Source organism: Lycorma delicatula, chromosome 9 (genome assembly GCF_047948215.1).
Source record: "Lycorma delicatula isolate Av1 chromosome 9, ASM4794821v1, whole genome shotgun sequence".
NCBI lineage: Eukaryota > Metazoa > Arthropoda > Insecta > Hemiptera > Fulgoridae > Lycorma > Lycorma delicatula.
In genome coordinates this window covers 80,028,313-80,054,475 of record NC_134463.1, presented here as the reverse complement: position 1 = coordinate 80,054,475, position 26,163 = coordinate 80,028,313, and the positions used below count along the sequence as shown (strand labels likewise).

At 31.1% G+C, this 26,163-nt stretch overlaps 1 protein-coding gene across 2 annotated transcripts in view; it reads right to left on the bottom strand.

The window, feature by feature from the left end:
* Nucleotides 1–266: 266 nt before the first annotated feature.
* LOC142329879 (uncharacterized) overlaps nt 267–26,163 on the bottom strand; it is a 59,832-nt gene continuing 33,935 nt past the window's right edge. For both annotated transcript variants that reach the window (XM_075374769.1, XM_075374768.1), the window contains 5 exons: nt 23,658–23,803; nt 18,997–19,087; nt 17,369–17,454; nt 8,250–8,382; nt 267–454 (listed from right to left, as the gene is read on the bottom strand). In XM_075374769.1, the coding sequence (XP_075230884.1) occupies nt 375–454; nt 8,250–8,382; nt 17,369–17,454; nt 18,997–19,087; nt 23,658–23,735 (468 nt within the window). In that variant the 5' untranslated portion in view covers nt 23,736–23,803 and the 3' untranslated portion in view covers nt 267–374. The remainder of the gene's footprint in view (nt 455–8,249; nt 8,383–17,368; nt 17,455–18,996; nt 19,088–23,657; nt 23,804–26,163) is intronic.

Sequence of the window (26,163 nt, the reverse complement as noted above, 5' to 3'; positions counted from 1 at the left end):
TGCGATAGTTCTTGCGTAGGACTTCATCTATGCCGTTCATTGTTTCTTCTAAATCCTTTTTACTCTCGGCTAGAATTACTATATCATCAGCAAATCGTAGCATCTTTATCTTTTCACCTTGTACTGTTACTCCGAATCTAAATTGTAAAGATTAAAAAGTAACGGAGATAGGGAACATATATGGATGGATATATATATATATATATATATGTATGAGGTTTAAAAGGTAATTATTTATTTTAAAGGAATTATTTTATTTTGGCATTTTTAACTGAAATATTTTGTTACAACAGAACATTAAATTTATTACTAGTTAACTAAAAATCAACTACATGTAACATGGAATGCTTTCTGTATGTGGTAAACGAGTATGTTTATACAAGATTAGTACTTTCTTCATCTTTAAGAATCCAATAATATTGATAAACCACCATCAGTATATAAGTGTGTATAACTGAAAATAACAAATCATTATTTAATTATTACAGTAAAATAGTATAGATAAATACAAGAAAATTATGTTTTAGTGTTAAAGACTAATGCAGTTTCAGGGGAAACTTGGTGTTTTGTAATAATATAAAAATTAGTCAAAACGTATTACAGTTTTGTAAAATTATTCATGTTTAGACAAAATAACAAATCTGAGATGAAAACATACATAGAACATAAATGATAGGAAAGTTACTATATAATATTTTCTGTACATTTCAGCAGATTTAGCTAATTATTTTTAAAAAATGGTGGAAAATAAAGTAAGATTCATTTATCAAACTATCTACTGGATGTTAATTTTTACAAAAATAACAAAGAGTATTACAAACAAAATTTATTTAATATGAGGATAATTGTAAAACAAAAAGATACTTTAGTATCGAATATTTTAACCAAATTAACTAAAAACAGATTTCTTTAATTCTACATATATCTGAAGGAAAAGAAAACTAAGAGCATTCAAAATGTGGCTTGAAGGAGAATGGAAAAGAGTTCATAATATACTGGATGGCAATGGGATTTCTTAGAAGAGTAGATGACAAGATATTTTTAAAACTATAAAGAAGAGAAAGGACCAGTTTATTGTTAAACTATACAGATATAATAATTTCATATAGATCATAGAAGGTATACCAAGGACACACAATACTTGATACGAATGATAGAGGATGTGGGAACACATTTATATGATGAAATTATCAGATTAACCAACATTTTGAAAAGGTAACAATGAAGGAGAAGAATTATTAGCAAATAATCTTTGAAATGAAGAAGAAGAAACAAATTTTGACCAAATTAAAATAACAATAAAATTCTTAAACAAAAAAAAAATTGAAACTGAATTTTATATATATTTTTATACTTAAAAATTTTTAAAAATTAAAAATGTATATGAAAAGGTTTTGCGTAAAATAGTAAATTATATTTCTTCTAAGTTGAAGATTCCTAAAAATATGAAACATTTCATGGTGTAGCATTCTGAAAATTGTAGGGTGTAAAGTACAATAACATACCAACACTGCATAGACTGGCTATGTTGTATTTTAGTCAGAAATATATATATTCGAATGAACTTACAAACATCACATTTTTTATAATAATTTAACAATATTACATGTGCCCCAATATATTTGAGCATGTGTAATATTGTTAACCAGGGGGCATGTGTACCAATATATTGTTACACATGCCGCCTGGGTTAACACTAAATGAGCAGCGATAAAGAATCACCAGACTGTCTTATAGTTCTTTTGATCTGACGAAAACATTGCAATGAAATAGTCGGAAGTAATAGAAGTTAATAGTTTTGTATAAGAATTATTTATTTCATAATAGGCCATTCAGTAATCCTAATTTTATTTTTATGCATATTTAATTATACTTGTATTTCAGCTCTTGGACTCGTGTAATGTGGTTTAGTGTTTTGTATTGTTGTTTAGTGCTTGTAAAACAGTTATATATCTGTGCAGTTTATTAAAGAGAAACTGAACTTTTGTAATAGTTCAAAACCAATATATTGATTGGTACTTGTCCTGCTAGTGGTGCCGCTCTAAAGATGCTGTGAATACAGTTATCATTCATTCATTTGTCTTGCCACGGGTGTTTTTTTGTCAAGCCCTGCGATAAGTTTGGTGGTGGACAGTGGTGAGCCATCTCTTTGTAATAGATGGAAGCAAATGATATGCTCCTATGTGGCTCGCATTAAAGCACAACCAATTCATCCAACCTTTGATGTGGTATTCTCAAACCAGCTTGTTAATCGATACCAGGAACAGCCAAGACCTACTGCTCCGTTAGGCAGCAGAGCTCAGTGCCTTTTTTCAGCTCTAAATATATAATTACCTCTAGTCCTTACTGTTGCTCCATGTTATTACCCCCCTTCACAACCTTCTCTTGTTAATTACTGCTTTGATCTTTGTCAGTATAATAAAAAGAACACAAATCCAGTTATCTAACAAAACAAATTTTATAATATTATAAATAGCGTGATTTCTAATGTTACAGTTTATACAGATGGCTCTAGAAACTGTTGGTTGTGGCTTTGTGGTTGGCAACAAAACATACATGTTTGGCCTTCCCAGCATCACCAGAACTATATGCCATTAATAAGGAATTAGCCCAGAATATTGACATGTTCTTGCTCAGATTCCATGACTGTCTTATGGGCAATTGTTGATGTATACTTGACCACATGGGGAAGACACCAACCATGTGACGGGTCCAGCCGCCACGCCACCCCATCCATACCTAGCCATTAGAAGCTTTACCGGAGGTCATCTTTAGTAGCCTCAAGACATTTCAGTCTGACCACTGTCAAAGTGCCACTGATGCAAATACCACAAGTGACATTCACATTGGTGTATGTTGCCTAACATGGACACTAACACCAAACTGATATCATTTATCAGTCTCAAATGAGACCACACTGATTGAGCTGCAGGACCTATCCGAGAGGAGAATGAGCTCAACGTATAACACCAGTGAGAACGAGATACACATGAAACCAGAATAATAAAACACTAATCAAAACAACAAAGTAATAAATCAAAAGACAAAACCTACAATTAGAAGACGCTAATGAGAAAACAAAAGCAATCAAAGCATTTAAAGACATGAAATAAATCAAAATAAACAACAAAATACAAACACAATAACAAAACTAACTAAACCCTAACAAGAAGAAAAGTAGCCAAACAAAGTAATAAAACTACAATTAAATAACTAAACTATAAAAATATTCAGACGAGAGAACACCTATAAAAATATCAAAACACACAAAAAAACAAGTAACTCCCTTTCTTCCCTTTCCATCATTCTAATTTGCCTATTACTTTGTGCCTCCTCGTAACATATCTTTCTTTGCGCCCTTTCCTCCTTATCTGCTTTCCAGTTAAGAAATCCAGTAGAAAACGGGGGAGAATGTGGATGCCAGTCATCCGAATCCCTAACAAGAAGACAAATAAATAAACTATAAAAGATCAAAACTATAAAAGTATTCATAGAAGAGAACAACACCTGTAAAAATACTAGGAAAATCATGAAGCAAGAAGCTGGGACAGTAACAGAGACAACACAAACAACAGAAGCAGTATGATAGCACACATTAACAAAAACAAAAACGTAGAAACCTAACGAAACATAATTATGAACAGAACATAGATGTAAAAGATCTTAAAACCACCTGTACAATCACCTAGATCTACGTATCAATCTTGGTACACAATACCAGCCGCTCATGGCTATATGCAGGACATTCATCTGACCTACAATCATGACGCGCAAGCTTGTGAGAGATCAAGTAGCACAATTAGGAGGACCACCTGCTTTCCTAACTGGACAGTCTTTTGCATAATGTCCCTCCTTGCTGTAGTAGGAACACAGCTCCTTGCCCTTACATGCTTTGGCCACATGCCCTAATCTGGAGCACAAGAAGCATAGACTCACTCTAACATAATCCTTAATCTTGCAAGATTCATAATCTACAAATAACCTACCTATATGAATAAGCTGCCACTACATTAACCACTCCCTTAGCTGCCCCAGCTGCTTCTGCTTTCCCAGAAGGTTTCTCTTGCTATCGTTTATGATGACCTGACACCTTCTGCAGTGACAGCATCGACAGATCCACCATCGGGTTCATCACTGCTTTCTTCAGCAGCTACAGCCTCAATTGAATTTTCTGACCTATCTTAAGTCGTTTTCTCCTTTTCCTCTTAAACTTCTCTGGCTATCTGAGACTTCTCCCTAGTCTCTCTCTCTCGATACTGATTTTCCTTCATTCTAATTTGCCTATTACTTTGTGCCTCCTCGTAACATATCTTTCTTTCATATCCTCTTTGTGCCCTTTTCTCCTTCCCTTTTTCCACGGAGAACGTGGATGCCAGTCATACGAATCACTCATACTGAGAACAGAATAAAACTAAAATCAAAGTAAATAAACAACTAAATAATAAATGTATACCCCAACCCCGTAGAGGGAAGACACCCACCTTGTAACGTTACTGGTCGCCACACCACTCCCTCCGTTCCGAGCCATAGGGGGCTTCACCGAAGGTCGTCTTTAGACTCTCTAACTGAATACATATCACAGTCACCAGCCAGGCCTCGATCGGGATGCCACCGATGTAAATGTCTCGGCAGACATTTGCATCAGTAAAATACATATCAAATTTCGCCTTAATGTAGGGCTCAAACACATCTTTACATCCAACCTAACGTGATTCCCTCAGACTAACTGACCGAAACCGCGGAAGCGCGAACCTCGCGTCTAGTTCAGATTTGACAGCAACGTTCGTGATTGTGAATGCCTCAGAAAACGAACGAGTTTAAAGTTAAATATACTCATACTAATCAAAATGTAGCACTCCAATGTACCAACCAAAATTATGTCTTACGCAACAGAAATTCAGACCTACAACCAAATCAGTCGACCAATTTAGGTCACCTAACTAGGAGAACGCAGCCTCATTCCGGTCCGTGCAGTAACCAGGGACAAACCCCGTACCCCACCCGGTCCCGTCATCGATGTCTCGCGTGGCATTACCAAGTCACGATCAGGACCGCCACCGGCGGAGGGAAGCCACACCCCCGGTCGCACGGGTTAACATACCCCGGCGGCGCGGCCACAATACCAATATAACCGTGGAACGATGCCAATGCGTCTACCTCCAATGCCGAAGACGGAACCCTAGCCACCCCGGATCCTACCACGGTCGAGTACCTCGATTAAACTCCCTGTGCAGACCTACATATCACACGGGCGCGGAGAAAACCAGGCACTATAGACCACTCATTGTGGATCATCCAGTTAATACGGAGATCCAGAAAGGAATGTATTCTCTCAAGTTTCCTAACAGCTCGTGAACGTTCGACCTCGTATCGGGGACACACGTAGATGACGTGATCCACTGTATCATCAGTCCCGCAATCTGGGCATTGACTCGAATCCACCAAACGAAACCTCGCCAAACTCGCCCGAAAGGCACCATGCTCGGAGAGAAACTGTGTGATATAACGATTGGAGGTGACCCAATCAATCGCACCTAAATCAGACACTATAGGAAATATACCATGCGTGTAGTGAGTGACCTGTGGGGGGATTCGTCCCTTGATGGGATAGTTCTTGCGTAGGACTTCATCTATGCCGTTCATTGTTTCTTCTAAATCCTTTTTTACTCTCGGCTAGAATTACCATATCATCAGCAAATCGTAGCATCTTTATCTTTTCACCTTGTACTGTTACTCCGAATCTAAATTGTTCTTTAACATCATTAACTGCTAGTTCCATGTAAAGATTAAAAAGTAACGGGGATAGAGAACATCCTTGTCGGACTCCCTTTCTTATTAAGGCTTCTTTCTTATATTCTACAATTATTACTGTTGCTGTTTGGTTCCTGTAAATGTTAGCAATCATTCTTCTATCTCTGTATTTGAACCCTAATTTTTTAAAAATGCTGAACATTTTATTCCAGTCTACGTTATTGAATGCCTTTTCTAGATCTATAAATGCAAAGTATGTTGGTTTGGTTTACTTTAAACTTCTTTGTACTATTAATCTGAGCCCTAAAATTGCTTCCCTTGTCTCTATACTTTTCCTGAAACTAAACTGGCTTCTCCTAACACTTCTTCCTCTTTCCTCTCAATTCTTCTGTACAGAATTCTTTTATGCATGGCTAGTTAAGCTAATTGTTCTGTATTCTTCACATTTATTTCCTCCTGATTTCTTTGGTATCATGACTATAACACTATTTTTGAAGTCTGACGGAACTTCCTCTTTTTTGTAAATATTACACACCAGTTTGTGTAATCTATTAATCGCTTCCTCACCTGCACTGTGCAGTAATTCTACAGGTATTCCGTCTATTCCAGGAGCCTTTCTGTAATTCAAATCTTTTAATGCTCTCTTAAATTCAGATTTCAGTATTGCTTCTCCCCTTTCATCCTCTTTGACTTCTTCTTCTTCCTCTACAACACCATTTTCTAATTCATTTCCTCCATATAACTCTTCAATATATTCCACCCAACTATCGACTTTGCCTTTCGTATTATAAATCGGTGTACCATCTTTGTTTATCACATTATTAGATTTTAATTTATGTACCCCAAAGTTGTCCTTAACTTTCCTGTATGCTCCGTCTATTTTATCAATGTTCATTCTCTTTCCACTTCTGAACACTTTTCTTTAATCCATTCTTCTTTCGCTAGTTTGCATTTCCTGTTTATAGCATTTCTTAATTGTCTATAGTTCCTTTTACTTTCTTTATCACTAGCATTCTTATATTTTCTAAGTTCATCCATCAGCTGTAATATATTGTCTGAACACTTGCAGTAACACCTGGCTTTTCCATGTGAATATTCTTCTATTATGATTTTTAAACTGGGTGTTGGCAATTACTAAATTATATTTTGTGCAAAATTCTGTAAGTTGATCCTCTTTTATTAGGCTTTTATTCCTTTTGTCCAGCCCATATTCACCCACTACATTTCCTTCCGTGCCTTTTCCAATGCTTCCATTCCAATCTCCAACTATTATTAAATTTTCACCCCTTTTATGTGTTTAACTGTTTCATCAATCTCTTTGTATACACACTCTACTTCATCATCATCATGGGCACTTGTAAGCATATAGACATTAACAGTCGTTGTCGGTTTAGGTTTTGATTTTATCCTTATTACAATGATTCTATCGCTATGAATTTTTGAAATATCTTACTCTCTTCCCTATCTTCTTGTTCATTATGAAACCTACACCTGCCTGCACATTATTTGAATCTTAGTTAATTATTATAAAATCACCTGACCAAAAGTTATTTTCCTCTTCCCATTGAACCTCGCTAATTCCTACTACATCTACATCATTTATCCTATCCATTTTCCTCTTTAAATTTTCTAACCTACCAACCTTTTTTTAGACTTTTAACATTCCACGCTGTGACTCGTAGAATGTTATTTTTTAATTTTCTGGTAACCCCTTCCTTAGTAGTCCTCACCCGGAAATCCGAATGGGGGACTAGTAGTTTACCTCCAGAATATTTTACCAAGGAAGGCGCCTCCATCTTTGTTATATGAAAATGCAGAGAGCTACATTTTCTTGGAAAAAAAGCAGCTGTAGTTTTTCATTGCTTTCAGCTGCGCAGTACTCAAAGGATTGAGTGATGTTGATATGGTCGTTTAAGTTGTCCTGACCTATATGCCCTTAACAACTACTGAAAGAGCTGCTGCCCTCTTTCAGAAATCATCCCTTAGTCTGGCTCTGAATAGGGTACCCCTCCGATATGGTTGCACTTTCGGCCCAGCTACTCTGTATTACTGAGCACTCAAGCCCCCTCACCATCAGCATAGTCTCATGATTCATAGAGGGAGTAATACAATTTATTAATTCGAAAATATTTATTTAAATTTAAATTAATTTTATATTTCTTTATTATAATTTTAAAAATTAATATGTATATTAATATGTGGAAAACTATTTTGAGTGTATGGTTAAATAAAAGAAAAATGTTGGTTTCTGTTTGTTCACGAGTGAATGAAAGAGAGAATAAATGATCAATTCTGTCATATTATTTCACAAGACAATCTGAAGATTAAAGGTTTTAAGTGCTAAGTTTTACTTTATGATTGGTTCTTTTCACTTAAATATATCTACGCAGTAAATTTTTCTGGAATTCTTAATCTCATTATTTCTTTCCACACTTTACTTTTTTTTACAGTTAAGCAGAACTTGTGTATTTATATTAATAAATATATTATTCACTAACCTGGATAAAGAATGAGTGGAATATAATATAAGTGAAATTCATTTTTAATGAGAAAATATAGTACAATTGGAATGTGTATTATCCTGAATATTGTATCAGTAATGATCCATACAAGAATATAACCACGATGTTCCTGAAATTTATAAATAGAAAGCATTAGTGATAGTTTTATCAGTAAATTGTCTTTATTTTGTAGACAGTAGTTTGTTTATATTTTAATCAAATTTTTTATTTTGTTTAATAAGTGTTGTTTTTGTTTTATTAAAGTTGTTTATTTTTATTTAGTTAGAATTTTGTAGGTGCTTACTTTCCTTGATTTTTATTTGTTAAATATTTATCTTTTCTATTTAGAAAATTATTAATGCAGTAAAGTAACTGCTTCTAAAATAAATTTATTATAAAAATGGTATTTATTAAGTTAATGTTTATATATTAACCGAATTTTACTTTGCTGGCTGCAGCTTGATTGCTGCTGTAGTAGCAGTTATAAAGGGAAAACATAATGATCAGCCAAAATTTTGGGTATCAGGATATTTGGAAATGCTGATGTTTCAAGACATCCTTAATCCAAAAACAAAAAAATGTTATAGACATTTTCAGAAGATGTGTGTAGATATATACATTTGTTGACTTGCATTTTGATTAAGATCCCCAGACTGGCTGAACATAAATTCTTTGAAAACGGCTCAAAAATTTCTTTATATGGGGGGAGATTGATGGTATTAAATTTTAGACAAAATTAAAAAAGGTGTTTTTGCCATTTTTAATTTTTTTTTATATAGTGGTGAAGGAAAATTAGCTTTAGCATGATGAAAATATTTATTAAGTTATTTAAAATTCCAAAGTTTTAAGTTAATCAGATATGTGGGTAAGGGGATATTCAGCATTATTTCTAAACAGTTTTTACTTCATATCTCAAAAGTTTATTGACCAAATAAGTTGATATGTAAAATAATTTGGCACAAATATTTGGCTATGTATATGAATGTATATATATATATATATATATATATATATATGTTTGAGTATATATACACACACGCAAGTGTATATCTAAGATGCAGTTGAAAATGGATGTGGAAAAGCCCAGCTGGCTGCGTGAGTGAAATTGATTATATCATGCAAAATAATAAAGCAATAATATGTAACTGCACTGTTTTCAACCAAATCAATGTTGGAAGTGATCATAGAATGGTCAGAGCAAAAGTGAGAATAGATTTAAGAAAAGAACGTAAACAATTAATGAAAACCTAAAGGAAAATAAAATAAACACTAAAAAGCTGTTAGAAAATAAGAGCCGTTTTGAGCTTAATCTATTGAATCAGTTCTCTCTGCCACAAGATTTGGAAGATATAGACATATCAAAACATAATGAAGGAACTGTCAACAGTATACTTGACTCTACCAAATCTTTGCACCATTAACAAACATAGTAGAGATTCAAAAACCCAACTGAAACTAGTCTAATGAAAAAAAACGGCAGACAATGAATAATTCAGTTAAGTTTATTAATTAATTGGAATATGTTGAATTCTATAAGACCATAAGGAAACAGATCCAGGAAGAAATGTGTTGGTTTAACATGAAACTAGTGCAGAAGGTGCTGGAAGAAGGTAAGGGAATTAACAGAACAAAACATAAACTGATTAATAAAAAAGCAAAATTTAATAAAAGCAAAATAAACCGGAAAGTACATTTTTGGTTTAAGTGAGAAAATGGTCCCATTTGCAGAATGCGTCAGGAAATATTAGAAATAACTGAAAAATTCTACTTTAATTTATACAAGGACCAAAATTAGAGTTCCCTGCAGAAAAAGAAGGACCAGATGGTTTAATAGAAGTAGCACAGCTACAAAGTCAATGAAAAATGGAAAGCTTCAGGATCAGATAAATTACTGTCAAGATGCTGAAAGCTGGTGGCAAAATGTTGTACTCAACACTTGTAAAACTGCTGCAGTGATTCTTCTATACATGAAAGGAACTCAGGAAGACCTGAAGCATTATCGCATAATAAGCCTCCTCTCAGTATACCTCCAAGGTTTCCACCAAGATTATAGCACAAAAAATACTAACAAGTCCGAATGAATCACAGCCAAAGGAGCAGGCAGGCTTCAGAAGTGGTTTTAGCACAATGGATCACATTTAAGTTATTCAGAAAGTCATAGAGAGACACGATGAGTATATCTTGCCCCTATGTATGGCTTTTATTCACAATAAAAAGGCATTTGATTCAGTCATTATTTATTTATTTATTAAATCATTATTATGATGCAAACCATAATATCTACATTACATAACCAGGGTGTAAACACAGTCTACATAAACTTGCTACAGTTGATATACAAAGAAGCAAAATCTACCATATGTGTCAATGAACATAAAGTAGAGATATAAATGTCCAAAAATGTGTATGACAAGGTGACAACTTATGACCCCATACTCTTTTCAGCCTGCTTCAAAGAGGTATTTAGAAAGCTGGAATGCGAAGAAGAGAGCATATGAATAAATGGCACATATCTAAACCAACTGAGATTCACAGATGATATAGTTCTTTTCTCTCAAGAACGAGAAGAGCTGCAGACACATACAGGAACTGCAGGTGGCTCACAAACCCTATGGTCTAAGGATGAACCTTAAAAAGAGCCAGGTTATGTTCAACAAGTTTGCCAAGAAAAGAGAGATTTTTGTCTCTGGACATCATTATATATGGATCATTATAAATATCTTGGCCAACAAAATTCAAATGAGGGTGATATAGTCAAAGAAGTTAACTGATCTGTTAAGCTTGGGTGGCAGGCATTCAGGAGACTTACATAGTTTTCAAGAACAAACTCCTGTTTTGCCTTAAAAATGAAGTTTTCAATCAATGCATCCTGCCAGTCCTTACCTATAGAAGCGAAACTTGGACATTAACCATTCAATCATTACAGAAGCTGTGGGTAGCTCAAAGAAATATGGAACAATGTTTGCTTGGAATTATCAGACAGGATAGGAAGACCTGTAAATAGATCAAAGAACAGGCTAAAGTATATGATATGAAAGCTAAAGAATTAAAATGTTGGTGGGTAGGCCATATGGCAAGAAGAACTGAATGCAGATGTTAAATGCCCATTAAAAATACCAAAGGCTTGTTACATTGATGATATTATAAAGTACATTGGACTGAATTGGCAAAAGATTGCACAAGACAATATGCTGAACAGGCCTTTATCCTGCTGTGGATTGATATAGCTGAAGTGGTTATATATATATATATATATATATATATATATATATACATTCCACTTTTGGCTTGATTTTCTACTCCATCAGACAAGAGGATCTCACAAAATCCCTCCCTTTTTTTTTGATAAACTATATAATTTTTTTTAGCCTTCTTGAATGACAAAATGGGCCAACTTATTTACTCCAATAAATAAATTTTAAGCCTGAAAAAGCAGGGTGCTGAATGTGATCTGTATTTAAAATGTCAATTTAAAAAAAAATTATTCAAGATATAAAATGCAACTTAATATAAAGAACAAATTAATTTAAATTAATATAAAGAACATGGGAACTTTCTGAGTTTTTTATAATTTCATTTATATGTTTTTCAAGTTGTGGCTGTTAATAAAAATATTTTATGAGCTAGGAGCTATTATATTATATTTGTTGGGCAAGGAGGTCAAATAGAACCCAAATTTTTTTACTAACTTTATTGTTTTTGCAATTGTACTCTAATGCAGTATTATCTTCATGATAAAAGTGTCATTTGTCAAGGGGGTCTGCTGGGACCCATTGATTTTTGAATGAAGAATTCTTGATTGAGAATTAAAATCTTTTCTCAATTATTTTTTTAACATTGCATAATTTTTAAGGTAAAACATCATTTGATCAAGGGGTTCAAATTGGACTCAAATTTTTTTACTGAACATTTTGATCTTTTTGACTGTTGTGTTTTCAGTATGTCAGAATTGAGTTATTAATATTTCAAAATCCTTTGGTGTATTTGAAATAAAAACTCTGTCAAGGCAAAAGTAGGAATTATGCAACCCTTTGCCATCTTTTTATAATTACTTTATCATCATCAACTGGTGTCCTGCCTAGTGAGTTCCCTTATGTCACCGCTGTTTCCATCTCTGTGTTAAGTCTTCTCTTTCATCTCCATATCTACTTCTCAGAAGCATCAATCCAGTTCCTCCAACCTCTTCCTCATTTTCCATGCTTTAGTTCTATACTAAAGGACACTCAACATTTGGCTGATTAAATATTTATTTATTTATTAATTAATTTTTTTTTAACCTCTGGAACTACTGTTAGGTATTGCTTCAGAAGATGAGATGAATGATTTTTAGCGTGTGTGAAAATGCCATGCTGGGGATTTGAACCCCAGACCTCTGGATGAACGTTCGAGATGTTATCACTCGTGCCTCGGAGGCCGGCAGCACATAGCATTTGGCCAACCTCTTCCTTAACTTTAAATCCAGACTTTTACTAATAGTAATTTTCTCTTCTTGTTGAAGGCTATCTTTGCTATCACTACCTTTCTTTTTATTTCCATTATGCTCTTCCAGACCTCTGTCACCATAGTACCCAAATATCTGTAATTTTATACTTTTTCTATTCTTCCTTCACTAAAGCCTCTCTTGTTTACTTCCATTAAATGTTTCTTGTATTTATTTTCATTCCATACTCATACATTCCTTTCTCCAGGGCTGTTAACAATCTTTGAAGCGTGCATGTATGTGTGTGTGTGTGTGTGTGTGTGTGTGTGTGTGTGTGTGTGTGTGTGTGTGTGCCATCAACTAGAATTGCCATATCTTCAGCAAACCTTATGTATCTTATTTTTCATCTTCCTATACTTATTCCTTCTTCTCTTTCTTCTAATCCATTCTTTATGTCTTCAATGTAAATGTAGACTGAGTTGGTGAGGGGCAGGATCTTTGCCTAACATCTTGACCTAGACTGACTTGGTCAGTGAAAGCCTTGTTTACTTTCATTACTGCTGTTTGTTTCATATATAATTGTTTAATTAACCTTCTGTCTTTCCATTATACATTTTTCTCTTTAAGCCTCAACATTTTTTCTCCTTTGAATCTATCAAATGCTTTTTTAAATCTGTGAAACACAGACTCATTCCTCTTTCTCTCCCCAAATATCTCTTTCTAACCATCCTTATTAGCTAGATCGTATCTCTGGTTCCTTTCCCTTCCCGGAAGTCAAATTGTTCTCCTGCATTCTCTTCTATTGCCAACCTCTGTTTTAATACTCTTAAAAATAACAACAAGGGCTATTAAACTTATTCTGTATATTTTTTGATACAGTTTTCATCAAAATAGGTATCATTACTGTTTTCACAAAGTTTTCAGGCTATTCTCTCAAACTGTATATCATACAGTTCTAAGAGTTCTTCCACTCCTTCCTCCTTAAGTATTTATTAAATTGTATGGGAAGTTCATCTACTCCAGTCAATCTTTTATATTTCATTTCTTTAATTGCTTTCCGTTTTCACATTTCAATATAGATGGTCCTTTTTCCACTTCAGCTGCCCTTCCAATCGTTTTCTATGTTTAGTTCCTCAGGTTTCTCTTTTGTCATATATAGATTCTCCACATATTCCTCCCATCTTTTTCTTGCTTCTTTGTTCTGAAATAGGATTTTATTATCTTTATTATCAGTTTCTCTCATTTCATCAATCCCTTTCCATTTTACCATGAAACCTTTCTTTCTTCACCTTTCTATAAATTGTATCATACTGAGCTTTCTTTTCTTAATCCTCATTATCATTGTATTTTTCCTGTAATCACCTTTCCCTAGCTTTTTTGTTTCCTTCCTTTATTCATTGTTTAATTTGAAACACAACACTTTTTCATTTTCTCATGTCTAACTGTTATACCACCTTCTTAACTAAATTATTTGGTAACATTCCAATTCTTAACGATATAATTTATCATTTATACAACATACTTTCTGCACCCATTTTGTTACTTTATTTTAATAATTATTACTACACCATTTTTTCCTTTCTTTCTTTCAGAATAGAATATGGTATAACTTATCCACTTTTCATTTCACCCTGTCCTTCTCACCTTACTTCAGTCAGTCCTAATATATCCATTTTATTTATATTCATTTCCCTCTTGAGATTCTCCAGTTTTCTACTCTGTAACATCTGTAAAGTCTTGACATTTTTAGTTCCTGTCCCCATTTGATCCTTTAACCTTTTTGTTACTTCTTCCAGAGATCTGAATGAGAAGCTATTTTAACTCCAGAACATTTAACAGAAGAATCCAGCATCATAGTGTAATACAAGGAATTATCAACAAGCTCTATAATATGGTGGTTTCCTATTGCTTTCCATATTCTAATATCGTTGACTTCTGTAAAATTTTCTCTGGTTTTGTATGAGCAGTTTCCTACTTGTGGATACCATTGTTCTTTGGTGGTTGGGTTTCAATTAACCACACATCTCTGGAATGGCCAACCTGAGACTGTAAAAGACTACACTTAATTTACATTCCTACATATCATCCTCATTTATCCTCTGAAGTAATAGCTTACGGTGGTAATGGAGGCTAAAACAGAAAAAGAAAAAAGGGCAATAGGATACCTTATACCTACAACTGCTTATTGGCCCTTTGAGGAGGCTGTTGGCCAATGTAATAGAGGAAATCTTCCTTCTAGTGAAAGTAACTCAGTCCTTTCATTCTTTAGCTGCTTTTAATTGTATACTAGCTGCTTGTATACAAGCAGTTATTAATATATACAATCATTTCCCTACTCTACCACAGGGAGATGAATATCAGGATATTCCCTTCACTGAATCTCAAACTTTAAAAGTATTTCCTAAAAGTAAAATGTCTAATTTGTGTACTAAATATCTAAGTCTAAACTGTCTCTAGTGCTTTTAGAGAGGATAATTATATAATTACTTATTAGGTTCTAAAATTAAACTGATACGGTTTGGAAAACACATAATGTAAAATGAGGCAATACTGTTCCTGTCTGGTATTGCTACTGTTAGTAACATTCTAATTTTAATAATGCTACAATGAAAAACAATATTAAGAAAAAAATTTGGAAAAAAGAGAAACAAGTCTATTCTCAGTTAATCTAATTATTTTTTGTTTTAAGCTGCTTCAACTGTTCTAGTAATTAACACATAATAAATGTTATTAGCATGTGTGAAGCTTCACTTTTTTACTTTATTTATTTGCATTAATCACTTAAAAATGAAATAAAGACAATAGATGTTAAAAACTAAATAACTTTTACAGTTACATGAACAAAAACAATTATACAACTTGCTCCTACTTCTGTCCTCCATGATTAAGACCACATTAAACTACCAACATTAAATGTTGAAGTTAATAAACATGAAGTTTGAAGATTTAATAAAAAACTGTTTGCAGGCGAGCTTAAGATGAATAATTTTTCCCCACATTCCTAACTGATTAGCAAGCAGATCACCTTATAAGAAGGCAAAATACTTCTTTTTTTTGGATAAGGAAACAATTTTGAATAACCATAAAAAATTGTAATTCATAAATCCAATCTCAGTTTTTCTTTTTATATATTCTTTTTTGCTCAGGAAAAAAATTTGTTTGTGCATTACTGGTTACTCAGTAGCACAAATAGTTTCTGTCTCTAATTTTTTTACTTTTAACTCTTCTAGTTTTACTTTTTCAAAATTACCATTAGTAAACAATGCAAAGTGAAAAGTTAGAGTTTTCTTCATAAAACAGAAAACTCTAAAGAAAAGTAGAAGGTTAAAAGTGAAAAATTAGAGAAATCTGCACACGTTTTCTGAATTCTCTGTTTTAACATTAGTTATTTGAAAAGTTTTACGTTTACTCTTCACCTCTGCTCATTATTTGTAAAAGTTTATTATGTATTTGCAAATGTCCCAATTACATAATATTTTTCTTAGTTTCGTTTGAATTGATTATCTCAGCTTAAAAAAATGATCCATTGAATTCATGATTTAGTTTTCATTTCTTAGGTTGTGTTATATTCAAATTTTGGAAATAATATCTTCCTTGCACTAGAAATGACTTCAAGTTCAAGGTTGCTATTTCTTGGTTTTTTAAAGTTTTTTTTTTTTTTGCGTTATTTGTCATGTTTACATACAACCAAAACAACTAACAGAATAACATACAAAGTTATATCCTAATTTTTCTAGGCTAATCTTCAAAATTTTATTTTTAAACATACATTCTGAAAAGTGAGAAAAACTTGAAAAAAAAACAAAGCAACCCTTCACTCTTCACTTTTCGTAATTCAATATGTGAAAAGTTTAAAGCTTTTATAAAACAAACAACTTCTTACTCCCTACTTTTTGGTTTGAATTCTTCACTTTTAATTTTGTACTTCTACTTTTCAAATCATTACTTTAAAAAAAAAAAATTCAGAAAATAGCCATAAAGTGAAAAGTACTTTCAAAAACCAGGTTCCAGATTTTGTGATTTTCTTTGATATGACTTGTTATTTTAATACTGCTGTGAAATATCATTTGGGGCTAAGCTGTAAGTTAGCTAAAGGTTATTCTGTTTATTTTCATATTCTCCAAGTTCTTTAAAATATCTTTGAGTTCACCAACTTTGATTATATCTGTTGATCTTCATTTCAAGTAATGCATGATTTTTGCCCTTGAACAAATTATTGAGTTTAATGCAGAAAAAAGTAATTTCATTTGAATTTGTTTTATTTATGTAGTCAATGATTTACTGAATTCAATGGCATAATTGATCAAAAATACAGTTTATGTTATTCAGAGTAGAGGTGATAGCGGTAGGTCTTAAAAGTTGTGTTCAGTATCAATTAAATAACAATTTTAATAATTTTGTTGAGTTTGTAAATTATCAGTATCACAAATACAGGTGTTAAACCTTTAAATTTCTTTAATTCTTAAAACAAAAAATAAAAAAAAAATATTATAAAACTATTGTAGAAAAAAATTTTAAGATGTGCTAATATAAAAAACAAAAATTACTAAAATTTTTAAACAAACAGATAAAGTTGCTTTGACAACATTTGCAAATAATCTCCTGAACTTCCATCAATCTTTCTTTATAAACAGTTGTCTAAGACTCAATTCTCAGGGTAGATAATTGCAATTTGAGAAAATTTATTATTTCTTACCTTATGTACACCAAATATAAATGTTATATTTCCAAACACAAATGCTCCATATAGAATAATTATTACGAAAGCAACAGGAAGAGCAACTGAAATAGAGAAAAAGGTATTATTAATTATTACGCTATATATGCTTCTGAATCATTAATGAATTCTGTTTTCTTTTTTCACATGTATAACAGTATTTTCATAACTCATAATTTATAAAATACCAGTCACAACTTCAATACAGTATCCAATACCATATTTGGATGTAAAGCTACGTTTTTTCCAGCTTTCATCGTAGTTAACAGTAATGTCAATTATTTGGCCTTCATTATCTAGTATTCCATAGTTTTTTCTAACTTCACCATGTGCCTTCTCAAATGATTTTTGAACATTTTGTTTATAAGCATTATCAAGATGAAAAATATGTTTATTATAAGTTTCATTTTGCACTGCTTTCATGCTTCTACACATACCGACTGAAAGTTTCTAATGCTCTGTGCCCCTTTCCCATTCATTTAAAAGCTTTGATTTACATTAAAAGATTTTCTAGTTGATTCATTTTCAGTTACACAACCAGATGTGTCAAAGATTGATTCTGCACAATATGAAAAACAAGAGATTTTTAGAAAATTAGCATAACCTTTTGGAGTGAGAACATCAGTATTTACATCAGTACTTCTTGAATAACTTTCCTTCCATGGAAATTTAGACGTAAACTTGGATTATCTATTCAAATCAACCAGAGTATATACGGACGCAACAGAATCAATGTTACTTATGGGTAATAACTGTCATACAAAGCAAATCCAGTTGGAGTAACATAGACTCTAGTAGAAGGTTGTGGGTCTACATCTTCTAATTCACTTTCAAATGTACTTACCATTGTTTGCTAATACTTTCAAATGTACTACTACTTGTCACCGGCATTATCTTACTTTCACTGACTTCAACATTTTGTGAAGTTTTCATTGCTTGCCTTCCCATTTTTCTTATATACTTCTGTTCTTGATTGACAAAGCTTTTTTACTATTTTATATTCTTTCCATTGTTACTCACACTGAATTTTTACCAGCTATTCACACTAAAATAATAAGAAAACAAACAACACACTAGTAACACCTAACATGAACATAGCATAGGCACAGTAAGCAGAAAATAAAACCAGCAGATTAGACAAATTCAATATTGTAATTTTTTAATTGTTATTTTATGTTTTTGTAAAAACATCTTAAGAAGGGTATTGAAAAAGACAAAAAGTAAATATAACAAGAATGATAACCATTTTTTTCTTATCCAAAATATCCACCTCAAGTTATTAATCATGTTCTGGAGTTTGACTGGATACACAACTAAAATTACCACATTGTCAGTATGAATAAATATGGTAATATTTAAGTTGCAAATATTTATTCTCCCATCCGAAAATTCATGTAAATCATTTATAAAGAATGCAGCAAAGTTTAGATTAAATAATCTTGATTTTTAACCCATAAATACTATTGGTGTACACTAATGCTATTGGTATAAATTGGTAGTTAATGAATGTAGCCATCAATGCCACTAAAAATAATTTTTTTTGTAAGTGTAACTATGTTAAATAAATGGATACTATTATTTCTTACTCTATAAAATTTTTTTATTACCTGTAATTTCATTAGGATTATTTTGCAATGTTTTTTCTAATTCTTCTTCCACCACAAATATTGCTGATAGTAAAACAATTATGCTTGATATCTGTAAAAATAAATCATTTAATAGGTTACTATAATAAATATTAAATTATATGAATATGAAAATGTTGTATTCATTTGCATACATCTGTTAAGATAACTCAAAATAAAGCAGAAGCAGATAAATATAAAAATTACTGTCACTGTTTTTGGAGCTTTACCGTGCTTTGACCACTGTCTTTTCTATACATTATTGTCATACGTGATCTATTTTTCATTACCCATAATGAGCCATTTCAAAAATGGTTCAATTTCATTTTATTTTTGCAGCGTATCATAGATGGAAATTTGATCAATTAGATTTTTGATTATTAAATCATGTGACTGCTATTGTACAGGTTTTGGTCAATTTTTTCATTATTTCATTGACTTTCTTAGTCATTGACTGACCATAGAGAGATTCATCATTAATATCAAAATTTCCAGATTAAAAACACTTGAACGAGCCTTCTCATACCTACCTACAGCCTGAGCCGCATTCTTCCTTTTTTTATAGTAAAATTTCAAAATGTATCAAATTTCTTCTTTATTTTCACTATTCAAGGCACAATAAAGTTTAGATAAATGAGTTAATTTAACCATAACCTTTCTAAATATGTGACTTTTGAAAATGATATGTCATTTTTCAAAAACATGCAAGTGTTGACAGATTTGATTAATATTACCAGAGATTATTTGATCCTAAATCCATTTACCAGGAGAATACAAAAATCTATTCCCAATATTTCATAATGTATAGCCAGATCTGAAGAATCATTTAGATGTCTGTAGTTTAATTAATGACAACCACATCAAATTGCACCTAAATGTCTCATGAAATGATTTTAGTTGTTCACATAGCATGTAGTTGAAATAGTATAAAAATGTAGTTCTGAAACCTTGCTATGATTTTACAGTATATTATGCTTGTTATAAATATAAATAACCCATGCTATCAACCTATATTCTTAAAAGTTTTCCTGGTTTTTGTTCAGTAAGATGATTATGATATTAAGATATTTCTATTTAGAATAAAAAATTAATTCATAAAATGTACTATAAAAAAAATACACACAAAGAGCTATAATATTAAAGGTGACTAAAAAAGTAAATAATTTAAAATCACTGTGTTAACTGATTTCTAATTTTATCTACTTTTTTCTTTTTTATGCGACCACAAATATGACTTCAACTTAGGACCACATAAATATCACTTCTTCCTAGCCTCTTTCCTTTTTTTCCATGCGTTTCTCATTTTTTCAGAATGGCTTCGCTCTTCCTCATCTGTCCACTTCCTTTCTGTTTTCCTTTTTTCTGTCACAAGAACCTTTGCATTGTAAATTATTCTTTGGAAGTTATTTTTATCGTAATAGTCCTATTCTTTCAAGCCAATCCTTAGAAGGTCCTCTTCCATCTGTTTAAGGTAGTTTGACTTACTTTCATGTTCCACAGCTTGTCAAAGATTTTTTTATTTAACCTGTCTGGATTCATCCTGATCATATGTCCCAAGAAATTTAACCTTCTCTTCCTTATTGCTGTTTCAAGGGCTTCTTGATTTTGGTGGATCTCCTTGTAAGATTTCTGTGTCTGTGTCCTTCCTCTGTTACTTTCGGTCCATGAATATGCACCTTAATAAGTTTCTTTCAATCCTGAGCAATTTTTCAAGATTGGTTTGGTGTAATGTTTCAGTCCCATACAGCATTACTAGTCTTACTTCAGTAGTTATAGAATGTCTCAGTTTCACAGCCTTGGAAAGATTCTTCTTATTGTAGATGTCTTTGGTAACAAATGAAAGCTTCTCCAGTTTTGATGTTCCATCTTCAATTGATTTTTTTATCTGTTCAAGTCCTGCTTATAATCTCTCCTAAGTATTTAAAGTGATTGGTGACTTTTATCTTTCTGTACTTAGTCCTAATTACCTTTTGTGTGAATGGTTTTATGTTTGTCATGATTTCCATTTTGGTAAAGGATACCTGTAGACCTGCTTTCTGGGCTATTTCTGTTAACTGTTCTATTTGTGCTACTGTATCTTCTTTCAATTCAGCAAAAAGAACCAGGTCATCGGCGAAAGCTACGCATCTTATTTTGATGTTTTGATTTTTAGATCCAATTTTTGCACCCTTATCATTCATCTACCAAAAGGCTTTCATTATTTTGCCCAAAACCAAGTTAAACAATAATGTGATTGCCTATCACCCTGCCTCAACCCCGTTTTGACTAGAAAAGATTTACTTATTTCTCCTATAAACTTAACTTAAGAGACTGTGTTTGTGAGAGTGAAGCTTTATTATTTTTGAGTGGTATGATGGTTTTCAGAATTTCTTATTTGGTAGGCGGGTTTCCAGTATTTCTTTGTTTTTTATTTATTTATTTATTTTTTTACTGAACAAGAAATCAGATTGCAGTTTAATGGTACATTAATTTTACTTTTATGTAGAATTGAACATTTAACTATAGAATTTACTTTGATAAAATGCAGTTAATTTAATATTTAATTTAATATCTGTGTGATAAAAATAAATTTTTTGGACTTGGGAGTATTGAAATAAACCTTTTTTTTCATAGATTATTTACACTTTATTTAAATCTATTTTTTTGTTAAATTTTTTTTTAAATGTCTCGTTAAGGCAACACAAAACTTAAAAAAAGTTCAATTTTTTTTAGATCTTTTTGATCAGTTAGTTTACTTTCCCATTATAGCCTTAATTGCTACAGCAGCATATGTCACCATGGCCTGGAAAGTAAAAATAGAAGTGATTGAAGATTTACAGAAAATAAAGATAAGAAGATAAAATGTATTAATGGAAATTATCCTGGCAATAGATTTTTTATATATTTGTAATGGGAGATGAAGGAAATTCAGGTGTTTTTAATTTGTATTATTTAAAAGCTCAATAGACTAATAATATTTTAACTTCCGTAAAAGAAAATTGGTTAACTAAACTTTTACTTTAGGTAAAAAAATTAATGGATTGTTAGACCATTAAATAGAAGGTCTAAGCATAATTTATGAAAGTTTAAAAATGCTTCCTCAAACATGAAATTATTGTGCTGGTTTACCCAATGTATGTTGTTTGTATTGGTGAAGTGGATACTTTTTAGGAATAGGAGACAATTTTTTTTTGCAAAAGTCTTTTTAGTACGTTTTTGAATATACAGTTTATAATAAAAGTAGAACTTAATAAATATGAAAAAAAATATTTATGTAAGTGTAATGTATATTAATTAAATTTATCTGGGGAAATTAATCCAATTCTCCAATTCATGGTTTAGATAAAGAAGACAATAAAACAAGAATGAGAAAATTTGAAATTGGCCTATCAACTAACAATATGATAATCAAACCAATAGGCCTGTATGTATTAGTTGCATCTTCAGTTTAAAATCAGGGGAAATAAAACCAACAGAAAAAAAAGAAAGGAAAATCTTTAGAAACACCCAAGGACCAATAAAAATAGGTGAAACTGAAACAAGATTACAAGGGTTTCCAAGAAAAGCGAAGGAAATGAAAGAAACTATGAGTAACATCTGATCAGAAAAGAAGGCAAAAGCAAACTGAAAGACTGAAGAAATTTTTGGAAGACGAGGAAAGAAAACATCCGAGGAAAGAGAAGTGAATGCAAAATGATGGCTTCATGTAGTCCTCAATCAGGCGACCCACCGGGTTGGTCTAGTGGTGAACGTGTGTTTGCAAATCAGCTGATTTTGAAGTCGAGAGTTCCAATGTTCAAATCCTAGTAAAGGATTGATAAAGAATCCATGATACTAGATGATCATGGATAGCGATGTTCTTTGGTGGTTGGGTTTCAATTAACCACACATCTCAGAAATGGTTGACCTGAGACTGTACAAGACTACATATACTTCACTTACACTCATACATATCATCCTCATTCATCCTCTGAAGTAATACCTGACGGTGATTTCTGAAGGATAAACAAGGAAACAAAATCCTCAATCAGGCAAACTCAAAAAAATAAAATATATATATATATATTAGTTAACATAATCAATTTATAAATTTGAGGATTAACTTGAAAATCATACAGAAAAAATATTGCATCTTATTTATTTTTTAATTATTTTCTTTAAAAAAATCATCCATTTCATGAAAAAATTTCTGATTATAGTATTTTCCTTTTAATCTGAATATTTTTGGGTTATTTGAAATCAATTATATGTAGGTAAACCTGCAGCCCACATATTATACAGTAAAAAAAACAGACTGCAAACAGCAGAAAATAGATAATGCAGATATAAAGTAGAAAAAATCAAATGATTAATTCTTGTAGTATGTATTCTTCAGTAATATTGATCTGCAGTAATGTGATTGCAAGATTTTAAAACAATAGTCACCTTTCACTACACTCTGTAATATAACTCATTCAAGATATATTAACTTCAACATTCCTACATTAATTAATAGATTATTTAATATGTAAGTAATATTATTAATAATTAAAATACAGATTTATTCATTATTTTTATTATTATTAATTTGTTATAATTATTATTATTACTATAATATAGATTTATTTGTTATTATTTTTAATTATCATTATTAATGATAATTAAATTGTATACAAAACACTTACAAATGATGACCAAGCGATAATTATTGAACCAGTTTTCAGTGAATAACCACAACAGTTGTGAACTGCCAATTTAACCATATTTACTTCTAAGTTTAGAGAGAATTCAGCTCATGGATTAAATTAAATCATCAGTGGAAGAAGGATTTCTACAAAAAATAAATAAATAATAAAAACAAACATCACACAATTAATTCAAGAATTTTATAGTTTTTAACTTTACTTGGGTAAAGTGATATGTTCCTAGCTGATGTGTTCCTTACTAGTTAATGATTTCATTATATCTGGAACAGTTGTGTAATTTTGAAAATCTTATGTACATTAAAAATATATTTACCCTACAACTTAAAGAAAATCACTTATTTATAAATAAAGTCTTTTTGGAATTATATTACGTAGTTCTTTCATCAGTGGAATTATACTTCACACTGTTGTTTGGTTGTGCACCCATTTTGAAGGGTATTATAAATCTCTTGGGATAAATTCAGACACAGTAGTATATTTCATCTGGGTTATGTTGTTATTGTCAGATTTAGTTAATTTTAATGTTTGAAATAAGTTTGTTGTTTTTATGTGCTTCATGTAATATATATATATATATATATATATATATATATATACATATACATTGTGTACTAACTGCTTACAAGTCCTGCTTCTACAAGCTGATTCTATTGTATGTGGGGGTGAATGTGTATCCAATGTGGCCAGAGTAATATTTGTGGTGCAGTTATCGCAGTTTAATTTATATATGTTTTCCTGGACTGTGTTCGTCACTGTAAGTTTTGTTAATGATTAAATGATCTTGTTTAATTTGAAATTTTAAAAGCAATAAAGATAACCTCTTAACCAAAAATTTTTATATAATTTTGTTTGAATCTTGGTTGATATACTCATAAATGTTCTGTATTTTGCATAAGTACATTAAGTATGTTTATCAATTTAATATATTTTATGTCATGATTTCCCAAGATATATTCTCTATAAATATCACCCATCTAATATGTCTACATAAAGGAGGAATCGTTATAAGGAATATTGCCATTAAATTTCTTTCCAATAATTTATGCTGAATTTAAGAAATTCGTTAAATTGACTAAAAATATGCCATTTTGTAACCATTAGTATTTGAAGGAAGAATTAAACCTTAAATTAAAACTCTTTTTTAGTCTTATTAGCTCTTTAAAATGAATTTCCATTCTATCTCTTTTAGTTTTTCCACTTTAAAAATGTTGAGTTCAATTATTTCTTAAAAATCATGTTTTTGGGTTTTCATGTAAAAGGACATTTTTATTAACTATGAATAATTTCATTTAAGCTAATTTACATGTGATAAAAAATTCATATTGTTAAGACAAACTATTATTATGTCTTAAATGTTATATTTGCTAAAAACTGGGCATGGCATGGCATGGCACCTGTGTTTTTTTTTTTAGTTTTAGTCCCCCACTTTGGAAAAACACGTTTATTTTGAAAAATTCTTTGAAAAAAGTTATACTTGATTGTTAATTATATCTGTAAATTCTAAGAAATAACTTCTCAAAAAACTCTTTCACACATGTAACTTATTGAGAATATGTTTTTAAGATTCTACAATAATTCCAATAAAATTTATTAAACTTCAATTAATATCTTTTAATATACAAATTATATCTTTTAATTACAGATTATTTTAATTATTTTGAATTAATTAATATACTATTATCTGAATCACTCTGCATAATGTGTTTGGATATCCTCCAGTTTGCCTTACCATGCTTGATTTGGGACAGACGGGCACCAGATTAAGGAGGGGGCAAAGGTATTATAGAACTCTAAAGAAAACTTTACTATACTATTTAAATTGAAAAAAAAATAAAAAAAAAACATGGAGTTGCTATTATAATTTATATTAAACTTTCTAAGTAAAAATAACCTGACAAAATATAGAGAAAATGAGAATTTTTCTAGATGGTGTTCTGATGAATACAGGACATAATCATAATTTAATCATATGGTCCTTCAACATATTATTCTGGACAGGAGTGTCACAGCTGCACGTGAAACAATCTTATGTTTAGGAAATCAAGCATGGGATGTTGACTATAATCCAAAGAACAGTACTAAGATTAAAAATATACAAAACAGAACAATGAAAATCTAAAATTAAAGTAAAAATAAAATGAAATTAAATTAAAAATTTATTAAGAATTAAAATTTATACCAAAAACTTGAATTTAGTATCTGCTTGTACGGATTTTTCTTTTTCTTTTTTTAATATTGTGCACTTTTTACACAGTACTTTATTTAAAATGAAAGTTTTATAACTAACTTTTATTTATCAGTCTTCTTCAGAGACTTATCTTGAGTTTAAATGAATCTGAAAAAGCTTGATTTAGAACAAAAGGCAAGTCAAACAATATAAAGGTTCTTTTGTTTTTTTTTATAAAAACATTTATTATACATATTATATTAAATTTATTTCATTTTTTACACTTACTAAATTACCTTTATTATTTTCATTTATTAC